At 39.7% G+C, this 14,414-nt stretch overlaps 1 protein-coding gene across 8 annotated transcripts in view; it reads left to right on the top strand.

Moving 5' to 3' along the window:
- Positions 1–14,414, top strand: part of BICD1 (BICD cargo adaptor 1) — a 169,714-nt gene that overhangs the window by 138,522 nt on the left and 16,778 nt on the right. For 4 of the 8 annotated variants that reach the window (XM_032105442.1, XM_032105440.1, XM_032105444.1 and 1 more), the window contains exon 7: positions 3,880–4,087. In XM_032105442.1, the coding sequence (XP_031961333.1) occupies positions 3,880–4,087 (208 nt within the window). Of the gene's footprint in view, positions 1–3,879; positions 4,198–5,167; positions 5,359–14,414 lie in introns of those variants that run through there. The other 4 variants (XM_032105436.1, XM_032105437.1, XM_032105438.1 and 1 more) reach the window with 3 other exon arrangements.

Here is a 14,414-nt window from a genome sequence, read left to right as displayed (position 1 = left end):
TCCAAAAATCTCTGAGATTCTGGTCTCTACAACTTCCTCCTTCCCTTTTCATTAGCCTTGTGATTGATCCCTTTCTGGGATTTATGTGCTTCAGACCTGTCAAGAATATTTCCCAGAACACATCTCTTAGAAAGAGAAAGCAAGAGTGTATAAAATCTGTTTCATGAGATTCAAGGGGTTGGCAAAGCAGAGTTGAAGTGTCTGTTTGATGCCAGGGCCACGTGCCACCTTTAACCTGCTTATTTTGTCGTGGGCTGCTTCTGGTATTCCCAGAGAAAACGGGGAGTTCCCAGAGAAGCCTTTCCTGACCCTCCTGTTGCTTCCTTTTTGTTGCTGACCCAGGGTGAGCGCTGTGGGAGTGCGAAGCAGCAAGCGGCACTCATCCAGAGGAACAATAAATAATAAATTATTTAAAACATTAATTTTACAGTCTAGAGCAGGTGTCGCCCTGTGAGAGGAAGTCCTGTGCTGAAGGAGAGAAGGAACTGCTTTTAAACAGAATCCTAAAGGGTTTCAGGACGCTAACTTCACTGAGTCTCTACACTGCTTGCTTTCCCATCCTAAATAGAGATAGTCAACAGGAGAGAGCAGGAAATATTGCTTGTGATATTGCCATAGTCCTGACACTGCATGCATGGATTTTATTCTTCATCCATCAAAATATTTTCTTATGAGTAATTTTTAAAGAAAAATGTGTGCTGAAGAGGCGGAGTAGGGAGATTGGACAGGTCCTGGAGCTGAGAAAACATTTATGAACGGAAGAGAATTACGATTATGTGGTTAGAGCAGGGACCTGTCACTGTCACTGGGTTTTAGCTCAAGCTCTGCTATGATTTATGTTACCTAAATTACACATAAGCCTGACTTGGTATTTGGTTTACATTCCTAGACAAGAGGGATAGATGGAACCAGAAATCCCTTAAAATCCTGTATAAGCTTCTTGGATCAGTTCATACAAAATAAGTGGGCTTATTCATCTGTCTGCTTCCAAATGAAAAATAGGTGAAACCTTGACTTTTGTTCTGACTATAAGTAGACCAGCAGACAGCAAGAAAACAGTGCTGTTTATTTAATAGCCACTTGCAGCTTACAAACTGCCCTGGGGCAAGAGGGAAATTGGGAAAGAGTTCTGACTCAGGAGGACATAACCTAACTTTTGGGATCACTGTTTGAGCCTTTCTGAAAGACCTGTTCAGAGCCCTGGAGTATCCTGGAACCCCACAATGGTCTCTGCCATGCCAGAAGTCAGCTTTCTTAGGAGCTCCTTACCTTTTTCTTTTAGGACCTCCTCAACCTTTTTCTTGCTCCTGTGAGACCTGATGAATGTTTATCAACTGTGTGGGTGAAAGGCAATATAGATGTGTGCACTGCTTTTTTCTTTTTTAATTGGAAACACTTCTCCTTTTATCCCACACTTACACATAGCTGGGAATATTTCAGTGAAGGGAAATATTATGGCTGCAGGCACTAGTTACCTCCCACTACATGGAATAAACTTCAGTGCTGCTAAATTCCAGGAGATCTGAGGCTGTTAGTCCAGCAGTTTCTAAAGTTAATTAAGGCCTTTACTTGGGTGATTTAAGTTTAACCTTTCTGAACATTGTTTCTCAAAAAAAAAAAAAAAAAAGCTTGAGCAGCAAAACCCAGAGACAATGGACCATGCATCTGTGAAAAATAATTAGGAACTTTGAGTCATGGTGGAGGTCAGATGACTGGAACCACCCAAACACTGCAGTGAACTACCAGAAATGTGGACTTGCTCTTAATGGGACTCTTCTAGGAAGAGTTCTGTAATTAATCAGAACAGTTGGAAAATGTATTCACGAGATTTGTTTTGTCTCAAGTATGAGACCAGCTAACAGCATCTAGTATATCCAGATTTCTCAAGCCAGCTTGATATAGCTCATAGCAGGTTTGTCTAAGACTGCTTTAGTAATGCCCACCTTCATGGCATTTGTTTCTTAACTGTTCAGTTGGGCTGTTCTACAAATCAGATGTGCAAATACCAAGAATACCTTCTAAGGCCTGAGCTAAATCAGTCTTTTTCCAAAACTAAAATTGATTTATTGGCATATTAAAGCAAGGCAATTCATTCTTCTAGTGGCAGTGTGCCGCAGGTGTTGCTGCAGGTGTTACTTCTAAAAATTTTCAACAGAAAAACATACTTGGAAACAAAAGAGGTCTCCTGGACAAAAAGGAAAGCAGGAGAGAATAAGAGACATGGATACAAGATCCATCTGGTTAGAGGAATGAGTCTTTAAAACTCTGATAACACAGACATTAAAGTAAATTAATTTGAAATAGGAATTACTATAGTAATCAGAATGCTGATTTCATGTCTCTGTCAAGGAAACTGACTTAAGCATCAATAGACATCTCATGGCTTAGAACAGAAACAGGTGTGCAAGTTGGCTTTAAGCCAACCAGCATTTCATAAATATCAGTTTTAATCAAGGCTTGGATAGTAACAATCATGCTTATTAAGGTCCCGTAGAAGAAAGATAATACTGAAACTGTAGATTAAGCTGTATCTGGCGTAGTAATTTTGCTTGCAGTGCCTGAATTGTTCAAAAGGGGAGCTCAATATATGTGTTTGTGTGTGAAGAATAACTAACTACACATTTTCAATAATACTTTGTTCCTGTTTCCCAAGGTGAATATTAAACTTTCAGAGAAATTAGTTTCATCCCTCAGTTTGCAATATTTCAAAGGTTTGTTGCATCACATATTTTGATAAGGAAGACTAAATTAATTTTCTATGCTTGCTTTCTGTAAGTGATAAAGTTACATCCTCATCTATTACACAATTGCAATTACACAGCAAAGCTACTTAGAGTCATACAGATCTTGTGGGAAGGAGATCTGGTGAAAGCTGCATCATTCAACATGAAAAATCCTTGGATGTTTCCACAAAAGTCTGATGGTCAGGCAGTACTGCTGTCTGTGAGTCATCTCACTGCTGGGATACATTTATTTTTATTACTCTCGGTTCTTACTGATTAGATGGTCTATTGCTATCAAACTGAAGCTATTTCACTTCAAAAAGTGTTTTAAGACAATTTTGAGATGCCTTGCTTTTCCTGTTAACTTTAGGAATTACTGCTAAAAGCAGAAATAAATTGAATTTGGTCTTAAATATAACAAAATCATAAGAAAGGTGGTTTTAGTTCTCAGAGATCTAAAGCAAATGAAAAGATAATTTTTCATGTGGGTAAAAGAGGCTGAGAATTAAAAATGGAGTAGGTTCATAGCAATGAACACACCTCCAAGAGATTCAACAGTAAATGTGAAATAACTTCCTCGTGTGGGGTTTCCTGAGTAGTATCTTTTTAATCAATGGTAAATAATGGCAATCATGGTAATAAATGGTTAACAATGGGAATTAACTGAGGGTTTCTCATTTCACAAAATCTGATGTGTCAAGTGTCCAAACTACTCGCCGTCTTCTTTTGTAATACTTTCTTGAAGTGGATATTACTGCCTGTGAAAAATAGTATTTTCTAATTGGTAGACATTATTATTCATGGTGACTTACTAGTAGAAGCAGCACCCAAAATTCTTATTTGGGCTTTAAACTGGAAATAATTCCATACCTGCCCTCCAGCTGCTTGTTGCCTGCATCAGAAACATGTTACATTGTCATAGACTATGTTAATATAGGCACAGGTTGTCTTGCTGAATGGGAAGTGTTGACATTCAGATCCAAGCCTAAATTTATTCCAAGTGGGAACAGAAGAATTCAGGCTGCCTGCTTCCAGGATTACAGTCAGCAAAAGCTGGGATCTGAATCCGCCTCTGTAACTGAAGCCCGGGAATGTGCTCATTGGTAGAGTCGGTCCTTGGGCCGTTTCCCCAGATTTCTGCCCTGTTTTTCTGCAGGTGTGATGAGTATGTCACACAGCTGGATGAGATGCAGAGGCAGCTGGCGGCTGCAGAGGATGAGAAGAAGACCCTGAACTCTCTGCTGCGCATGGCTATCCAGCAAAAACTTGCCCTGACCCAGCGCCTGGAGGATTTAGAGTTCGACCATGAGCAATCCCGACGCAGCAAAGGCAAGCTTGGAAAGAGCAAGATCGGCAGCCCTAAAGTAAGTGAGGAGGCATCAGCCACCGTGCCAAGCATAGACACTTTCCTCCTGCATAGTCAGGGCCCACAGCAACCAAACTTACTGGTCAGCAGTGGCACTCAGAGGAAAAGGTATGCATGCAGTGATCTTTACAGTACAGTGCAGTAGCCAGACTTGCATTAAAGTTGTTCACCGAATTATAAACAGAATGATTCCTTTTTTTACTTTATTTTTTCTTTCCGTACTTTGACTGGGGAGAAGGAGGTGGGGAGGATATGAGTATGAAATTCAAAGCCTGGCAACATGTGGTTCTGATCCCCCTACTCACTGTTACTTCCTCCTTCTGAATGCAGTGTTTTGAACTATATTCTGTCAGTGTCTCAGTGCATCTTGTATGTCTTTAATATTAAGTGTGAATGTATTTTCTTTAACAAGTTTTCTTTAAGTTTTCCCTACAGTTTTCCATAATGAGCATCTGGAATAAAAAAAGGATTGTGCTCTATGAGCATTTAAGTGCTTAACATGAAGGAAACTGCATTTCTTTGTTAAGCTCTGGTGCTCACTTGATCTTTATCAGTGTGAAAAGAATATGGATGTGTTCACTCAGATCAATTTTTCTACATGGGAGCAAGAAACCTTTTGAAGGGGGATGACTGCCATTCGTAACCTAATGCAAATATTTTGCTGTTCAAGCAGTGAGTTCTTGTCTTGTGCCTGCCCCTGCCAAAAATCTCTAGGTGTATGCATCTCCATGGTTTTGAAGATGAAGAGGACTCTGTTAGAGAAGTCCTAGATAATCATCCCCTTTTCTTGTATGCTCCAATCACAATGCAAAACCAAGAGAACGTTCAGGGAGCCTCATACATGTTGACTTGAGGATGCTGAGATATAACCCAACCTCATCTCCTCCTTCCCCAAATTGAATGAGGATTTCCAATGCAGGAAAGGTGTCCTGCTCTGGAAATGACATGGGGTGTCAAGGATAGTTGATTTTTACTTGTTAAGCAAGTTGAGATGCTATTGTCATTCGTGAGGCTTTGAAAGGTAATTAAAGTAAAACTCTTTTGTTTCCATATGTATTTTTCTTGGATCTCCTGCAAGACTATTCTCACCTTCCCTTTGTGATCAGAGCCATCCCAGGACTTCAGGGACCTACCTCCAGAAATTATTAAGAGCTCCCCCTCATCCTGCCTCCACAGAATCATATCTTCTGAGGGGCCCCCCTTCCATGAGTGAATTCATCCATGGGCACCGTCTCAGCAAGGAAAAAAGGTTAACCGTGGCCATACCAGGTAAACATTTTTTCCTTGGGTGCATGTGGTGCTGAGTGGTTAGCAGAGCAGGGGACCCTCCCAGCACTGCAGATGCAATTTGATTTGGGCACCTTCTTGAAAAGCAAAATGTCTCCTCCTGTGTCACGTGTGGCAGGAGATGACATTCTGCCGGCAGCGGCCCAAACTGGTTTCAGATGCAGTGTGGAAAGTCCTGCTGTGGTATATGTGGGTGTAGTCCCACTGGCATCCACAGAGGCTGCATCCCTGTGCCTGGGTGGAGCTTAGCCTGGTGGTGGCATTGGTAGTTCCCCTGGAAGACACAAATCCCATGGGATAGAGGAGTCAGATGCATGAGGACCAGCGAGGGAGTGGCTGGCAGTGTGCAGGAGCCTCTGCAGCACCCGTCTTCTCACCCTGGAGCATTCAGTCAGGTTTTTCCAAAGGGTGATGCTCGACTCACAGAAGGCTTAGTTTATACAAATTGAGTCATGAAGTTTATCTGTGCAGGAAGCTTTTGCTCTTAATTTCCTGCCAAAATGTGGTATCTGCTTTGAACGAGGCGTAGAAAGGAAATGCAAACTGGAATGGCATTTCAAAGGTGTGATAGCTTTCTTCTCCTGAGAGACCAGCTAATAATTTCTTATCTTCTGCACCTGAGCAGAGCCTTTAGCCTTTAACTGTGCACAGTCTTGTCTGGTGGTAATTTTGTTCATTCCTTGTTTTGAAATATGTTATACACAAAAAGCATAAGTAGAAAATATGAAAGCTAATATCCATAAGAGTAGTTTTTGCTCAAGTAAATGTTTATTCTGGGAAGCTGAACCTGTTATAGGTTATATTTCTCACCTAGTGCCATCAGTGTCAGAGCTGCCTTTGAGTAGTGCCATGCAAGTAACACCCACTCAGAGGACAAGTGTAAAAACTGCAGAGAATCTGAAGACATTTTGCTAGGGTGTGTTGCAGTAAATAAATCGAAGAGCTGTCTCCTGAGGAGAAAAACATGGGAGTGGGGGGAAAGAAGCATCTGATATCTCATGGAACATCATGGATGTGTGGACCACAGATTGTGAAACACTGGCACAGTCTTTGTCCAGTAACAGACCAAAGGATGAAGCAGCCTGAAAGGTAGAATTGTCCAGAAAATTATGTTTCTCTGGAGCCTTGCCTGTCACTTCAGGTACATCTCTACATATTTAGAGTATAAGGGTCTTGAGACAGAGTCACTGATGTATGTTACAGTTGTCCTTATGAATCTACAACCATCTCAGCTTTCTGAATGCATTTGTCAGAATTTTATACCATCACATGGTATCACATCACTTTAGTCTCAGCCTGTGAGACTGACAGGTCCAAACCCGAGATTTTTCTGAGCATTCAGATTCCAGTGTTGGCAGGACCAGGTTAGAACCAGGCTGAGGATTAAGCAGGGAATTATTCATCATTGTTTTTACCAGTTTCTGGAAGATTTCTTACAGTTGTTAATAGATGAAAGGAATGATGCACAAAGTAGGATTTTTTTGCCATCTGTCTAATTATCTGTTTCCTAAAAGTAAGGAACAGCGAAGAATGTTTTTCTGCTGCTTTTACTGAGAATGTTTAAAAGCCTTGTCTCACAAAGAGTTTCTGTTCTCAGAAGATTTGTGCAGTCAAGCAAAGCAGCAAGAAGTGTAGCAACCCACACCTGCTTCAGAGAGGGTGCAAAAAAGCAGCATCCAAAGTCAAACAGTATGGAATGAAGTGTAGCTTGGCTTGAGGCTAAGGCCTCAGGAGTGGAGTGAGAATGAATCAAACCTATATTGAATGGAAACACGTTTTGGTGTTAGGGTTTTTTTTTTTCCCCCCTCTCTTTTAAATTTGTGAACTATTTCCTTCACAAGAATTTTTCACCCATGTGATGTGAGAGCTTTCATTAGCTCCCAGGGATGTGGGGACTGGGAGGCTGTAACTGGGAATGTGTTTGATTGGAGATGGAGACCAAGAGCCAAAATAGCTGAACTTGGTGTCAGAAGAAACAGGACAGGTTCCTCTGCCCCATGAGCCCCATGCAGTAGCAAGCTGTGCCTCTGTTTCTCTTGCACCTTCTTCTGCACTTGGTGCTTGGCAGAAGAGACTGCTTTTGCTTTGACTGCTGCCGCATACCTGGAGAGGGAAAGCCTGACTGTTTTTGGCAGCCTTCTTCAGAGGAAGGCCAGCTGAACTGAAGACCTCTGAAGCAAGAGATTGTCATTTCCTGCTCGATTTCCATTTGAAAGCCCTCAGCTCTAGATCAGCATGCAGGCACCCCTGACAGGAAGCTGCGACAGCACGACTTGATCTGGGCTTTCTAATTGAACTAATAGCTCTTAACTGCCTGCAGGGGCTAAAAATACCACTGGTGCTTTTCCAAAGTATCATGTTCCATTGCTCCTAGGTACTGGTATGCATTTAGCTTTGTTGCTTGTTTCTTCTTTGCTTCTGTTCTGCTGACATGTATTTTTACACTTTCAAGTCTTTATTCTTCTGATAGACAGAAGCATCCAGTATGTGCCCAGTGCAATTCCAGCCCACCTTTGGATGTGTTTGTGTTTGTTTTCCTAACTACATGAAAAGGTCAGGGCATATAGAAAGCCTACTGCTGGGTTTGACAGTGTGTAAGACTGAAAAATGACCTTTCCTTTGCAGTTGTATTCTCCTCAAATATGAAGTCACTAGGTGCCTCTTAATATACCACAGTCCCAAATATGAAATATGGTTCTCTCAACCTCTTCAAGGAAAAAACAAGACTAAAAAGGTCTCCTGTAGTATCTGCCTTGACAGCACTCTTTTCTCTGCTGATGCCTAGAGGTGGCCACCTAAAAACAGAGGCTAGACAAAAATAAGAGAATAAAAGTAGGTATTTATTTGAAGAGCCTTCAAAGGTACACCCTGGACAGTCAAAAGGCTACACCCAAGATGGATGCTGAGTCATGAGTTCTTCACACTTCAATAAGTTTGGTTCATTTGCATATCAGGGTTAACTCTCCAATTATAGCCTCAGTTGATGATGTGATTGCCCCAAGTTTGCCCCCCCCCCTTCTCTAGGCTTTAGTTTACACATTTTGGGGCCTGCTGTCCTTGAACAGCAAACCTAGAGAGGGTTGTTATGTCTAACCAGCATGAGAGAACAGTAGTTAATAGGCCACACGAAACTTCAGAGTTACCCACTAAGCAGTGCAGGATTTGAAAAATACAAAAGTTAAAACCTAAGGCATCACTGTCAGATACTTTAACATGGAAATTCCAGAAGCTGAATATCAAGTTCTGCTATTTTAGCTTAAAATTAAATCAAGATCCTTGTGTAGAAGATGTACCTGAAGTAAAAGGTTTCCCAACAGGTTATGAGAAGGACAGTAATCAATGGCTGCAGTGTTCTCACTCAAACAGAGTCAACAACAGACCACCTGAGAGTCTCCTTTGCAGGAGTGCCCTCCAAACAAAATGTGGTAGATGCTTCTTTCCCCTATTGTTTTTGCTTGGTATTTAAAATCCCACACAGGAAAACACTGTAAAAAGTATTTCATATTTTGAAGGAATACAGATCATAATGAGTAATCCTTTTCCTTTTCGAGAAATTTTTACAGTCATATCTATTTTATTTTATTACAATAGTAAAAGGAAGGTAGCAGCCTTAAATGTGACACATTTCTCTCAAATTCCAAGCCCAGCTGAGGTCAGATGTTTGGTTGACCCAAGCCGGGATAGACCGGATTTCAACAGAACTATACTAGTTTGCTTCAGTCCCAGATTTGTGTTTTTGTGGGATTTAGATTTAATTGTTCTTCGTTGTTACAAAGAACAATTAAATCCATTTCATAAAATAGCTCTTCTGAAAACCTGTAAAAAAAAAACAAACAAAAACCCAAAACCAAACTTGGAAAATTAAGTAATTTTGTAGTGTTGCTCCTTTCTGAAAGCACACTAACCCTGAAAGCACACTTGCTTTTCAGCTGACTTTCAAGAGTGATTTACAGCCTGGCATTTAGTTCCCACAAGAAGATACTAATGTGGAAGATAAAGACAGCACAAAGAAAGCCACATAATAGTATAGCAACTGCTCAGGCACTAAGCTCGCCACCTACGATATGTAATTAAGAGTATGTAATAGTTACTCTTACTAAAACATAATCCAAGATTTATTTCTGATGTAGCCCTATGCTTACAGGCAAATCAAACATGAATCACAATATGATACAAATAACTAGCTCTTGTTTGTTGGTTTGCATTCTTACCATAAAATTTAACTTAATTTATAAAACCTCTGTCCCAAAGGAGATTCCTATAGTGTCACCAAGAACTAACTTACAGCTTCTGTAGGTGGAAAGTATTTTTTAAAGCTAACAAGGAAAATGAAAATAAAAAATCTCAATGACCCAAAGTTGAGGTCCTAGGGAGTCTTATAATTAAATCTTTAAGCTGGAACTCAAGGGAAGTTGCTTAAGAATTGTCTTTGCTACTTGCCTTTGCACTGAGAGTGGTTTAAAATGTGAAGAATAGGTAAGAAACCTGGGAATGCTTTGATCTGTTTGATGTAGCACAAACACAGTTTAGCACAACAAGGAGTAGAAGGTCTTCTGAGTAGGCTGGCTCTTAGTGTTATAGGGAATCAAGGGCTTTTGGTAGTCCGTGAGAGGTATCGAGTAACCCATTTTGGCTCAAGGGTTGAAGAATACACTCTCATGCTATTTTAAAATTTTTTCTTTCTGGATTTCGAGCTTTTTTTTAAGTGCAGTGTTTTAGATATGACTTGAGAAATACTCTATAAAAGGTTATTCTCAGTGTAATCAGAAGCTCATGTTCCTTCTGTATTTTTCTTTAAATAACCTTAAAGTGGAACTTGGCATGTGGGGCAAGATTGTTGGTTTTGGCTCCTCCTTCTTGCTTCTTCATCTTGTTTAGGTAGTGTAAAGATATGGGAAATCATCTTCAAAAGGTGTGTTGTGAGTAGAAGCTGCCTTGCCCTCCCCTTTTGAATGCAGGGGTTGGGAAGCTGAGCAGAGGTTTTCAGGCTGACACCACTCTGCACAGAGGAGGCTGTCTGGAGAGGTGTGCCTGTGTAAAGGTCAGGGAAATACATTTTTGACAGCAGGTTTGTGTCTGCTTTCTTTCTGTCATGAAAAGGGTTTCTGTTCAAGGTCTTTAATTGTGCACGTTTTTTGTTTGTTTAGGAATATTTTGCCAAAAACAGTTTCAGCTTTGCTTTTGAGCTGAAGTTCCAATGTCAGAAAGCTGCTTACAAATTTTTAAGCCTTGCTGCTATAGGCATTACTTCAATATCTCAACTTTGCTTCTTTATGTACTTCTCAATTTTGAAACAGCAGGACTGTTAGAAATCTGAGCACAGAAGAAAGCACAGCTTCTTTTGAAAATGGTTGTGGAAGAAGTCCTTTGAGGAACGCTATCAGCTCAGAAATGAATTTTGCAGGAGGGTGCTTTGTAGATCTTTGTGATTGCTCAGGTCACACAGTTAAGAGTTTTAAATATTTCTCATTTCTCCTTTGTGGACAAATTTTATAGATTGATGAAGAGGAAAATCAACATGACTAGGATCTAGATACCTCTATCTGTGCTGATTTTAACTTAGATAATTTTATACTGAGTTCTCAACAATGTGGATTTTTCTGTACATTAAGTGAAAGAATTTGTTCTTGAAAAGCAGGACAAGTGGCTAACCAAGCCACCACTATTATACAAGATCTGCAGCCATATAATATTTAAGTAGTCAGGCTAGTCTACTCTGAATTGTTCCCTCAGGAAAGTTTGATTTGCTTCATCCAAGCAATCCAAAGCATGTAAGTTCTTCAGAATCATTATTTCTTTAAAAAACCCTGCAACTTTATTCTGGCAACACAAATTTAGTCTGAGTACAAATTGCCCTTTGCTTCATTAGAGATCCATGGATGATTCTTCTGAGAAGGCATGGTATATTTTTATCTGCTGGGAATTTGCTTGTGTTGATGATGATCCTGTACCTGCAAGGTGTCTCTGAGCTTGTGCAATCAGACAGGCTACTGGCTGTTGTAAGAGTCATGCAATATTGGTCTAATCTGTCTCTGCTCTTCATGAAAAATGGATTTTATATGTTTTTAGTAGGCTTTTCTAAAAAAAAAAATCATGTGTAAGGGTTTTTTTGATGCTCTTCACAAAAAGGATAATTCAGTCATTATTTACTTATTATCTGTGTTCTCTCTTTTTGTTCTGCATTGTCCTATTTTCTGTGGGTTCTGTAAACATGCCATGTTTGTGTCTGTATGTGTTCATTGTTTGATGAGTGGTATCAGTGCATATATACAGATACATGTATATATCTTCCTGCTCTCAGGGCCATGTCCTGCATCTGATATGCTCATATAGCTCAGCTTGATGAGCATTGCATATTTATACCATTTCAAGCATGGTGTGTTGTCCTTGTGGAGGCCGTTTTGAATTTGAAGAACCGTGTCCTTGCCAAGGACATTGGTTGGCTGTAACTGATGAAGAAGTCAGCTGGCTAAATGTACTTTTACCTCTTGGTGCCACTGTGAACAGGACCTTTTCACTCTGTGCTTTTCCTCTCTTGCATTTAGCTTTACAGTTGCCACTGATGAGACCAAACCCATACATTTCATGCTGATCAATGTAATTTAGCTACTTCAATATGCTTTAGCTATTGTGGCATGAATTCACTGCAGTTCTACAAGTTTAATTTATTTTTTATTTATGTTTTTTGACTATATAAAGAAAAAATCCTGAAATAAAATCTGTTTTTAATAGAAGCCCTAATTTGATTGATAAAACATAAAAAAAAAAAAAAAAGATTGCAGTGAAATCCATGCCTTACTGCTGTATATTTTCATTAAAAGGTTATTGACATTTTTTTCTCTGTATCTAAGCTATGACATCATTGCTGGATGGAATGGTTTACATTAGCATCATTTGTTGAAGTTCTCCAGTAAAGTCTTATTTAGACTTATTTTTCTAGCTAAACAGGTATACAGGTGACACGTCAAGTCTTTAAGGCATATTACCAGATATTTGTTGCTTTCTATGAAAATTTTTGGGCTTTGGAATCCAGTCCTATCAATTAACTAAAACAGAGATTGAAATATCTTTACAATGTTGGTAACAAAAGCCATCCCTCTCTATCTTCTTTTATGACAAGGTTTAATGTGGTTTCATGACTTGCTGATTTTTGCCCTCAAATACACAGGAGTATTCAATATTGTGCTTTTTGCCTCATAAAATAGGCAAAATGGAACTGAGTCTCTGTTTAAATTAGACATGCTGATATTTTAGCTCTCTAATAGAGCAGTTCCTTGGGTTGTTGTGCTGTGTGGAGTAAGCTCACAGCAATTCTTTAAACAAGACTAGTGTCCTTGGTTGTAAGTATCTCCCTGTCTGCATTTTTTAGGGGCCTAGAACCTTATAATTGTAACTTATGTTGTTTCTTCCAAAGCCTACTAAAGTTACTCTTCCCACTGACTTCAAGTTTTGGATCAGGCCCTTCTTTATCCATATAATAGTGCAAGTATTTTTGCTCTGGATGATTTTGTGACCTGAAATGTATCCTTGTTATGTTTCCATGGTAAACAACAAGATCAAAGTGTGATGTTTTCTGTAATTTTAAGACCTTTCTTTTCCTCTTTTGAAATGTTTAAAATGTGTGTCTTTTAGTGAGTGTTTCATGAATCATCAGACCTTTCTAAATGTGCTTTTTATGAAATGTATATAAAAGAAAGGAACTGAAGATAATTTTTTCAGCTTATGCCATTTCCATTTCTGTTGTACTAACCCATTATTTAGCTTCTCAGTAGATTTAATGAGGAATTATTTAAAGCATTCACAGAAACCATTCAAGAAATAATATAAACATGTTGTGATATAGAAAGTGCGAAAAAGGCTACAGAGCTGACAAGAAACCTCTTAATGTTCTGAGCCTGTAACTGAAGAAAAATACATTTCACTAATTTTGTTAATGACAAGATATTATTTCTGTTTTAAAAGCTATTCTTAATGTGAACTACAGGAAAAGGCAAGGCTGGGATATAGCTTTATCACGCTACTTGGAGCTAGCAGGCACATCACCACTGAAACACATGGACTGATGGGGGAACAGCTCTCTAGATTTGGGATAACTCATGTCTAAAAAGAAAATACAAGTGAAGTCATGCAGAAGAAGGAAATTAAGGGTAAAAGCACTCCATGTAGTGTAGCTGCTGTATAGATGAAAGAACTCACTAGGACATACCCAAGAAACCTGACATGCTTTGGAAAGCCTCTGAATCAGTGACCTACTAAACCATGGCTGTCTGTGCTGTGTGCCAGGCAGTGCATGAAGTTGTTAGTGATGCTCCATAAGTGAGTTTGTGGAAATCACCAAGATAGATAGCATTTCCCTAAATGCCATAAGAAAATAGCAGTTAAACTCCGTACCTGCTCTTACTCTTGAGAAGCATTTAGCAGCAAGCCCTCTGTTAGGTTAACTCTGTCTGACCTTGTCCTAAAGTGCTCAGAGGAGGAGCAGAAGGAGGGCCTGTGTCAGGAGCTTGTGATTATTGTAGTGACAGTGGGACATTCCTGGGCCTGCTTTGCAAGAGAAAAGAGCATGGGCATGGGGAGATAGCAGCTGATGAGGATTTTAGATGCATCCTACAGCTGGCCTACTGCATTTTAGGGCAATATATGGATACTGGTACTTAATGGGAGGTCAGCAGCATGCTCACATCTCTTATTCTTCAAACAGTTTTTAAGAAGACTAAGAAATAAGTAGGGGAAGAATTAATTGTTGTTGTAACTTCTCCAATCAAAAGTAATCTAAGCTATTAAGGTTCTTGAATAGCAAGCTTAAAATGTGAGTTACCTGTGTGCTTGCACTCTCAACACAGGAATTTCATAGTAGATTACCTTGACTGTGTAGAAAGCTGAAAATGATAGTTGGTTGACACATTTCTCTATCTCCTATCAATGATCCACTGTTCAGTGGATAGAACAGAGGTAAAATTCAGACAGTGGGAAATCCCAGCTAATGTGGCTGCTGGAAAATGTGCAGGAGCTAAATTGCACTGTGTGCTGCTGTGCCA

Source organism: Corvus moneduloides, chromosome 4 (assembly GCF_009650955.1).
Source record: "Corvus moneduloides isolate bCorMon1 chromosome 4, bCorMon1.pri, whole genome shotgun sequence".
Lineage (NCBI taxonomy): Eukaryota > Metazoa > Chordata > Aves > Passeriformes > Corvidae > Corvus > Corvus moneduloides.
The sequence above is the reverse complement of the archived record's forward strand: the minus strand, read 5'-3'. Positions and strand labels throughout refer to the sequence as shown.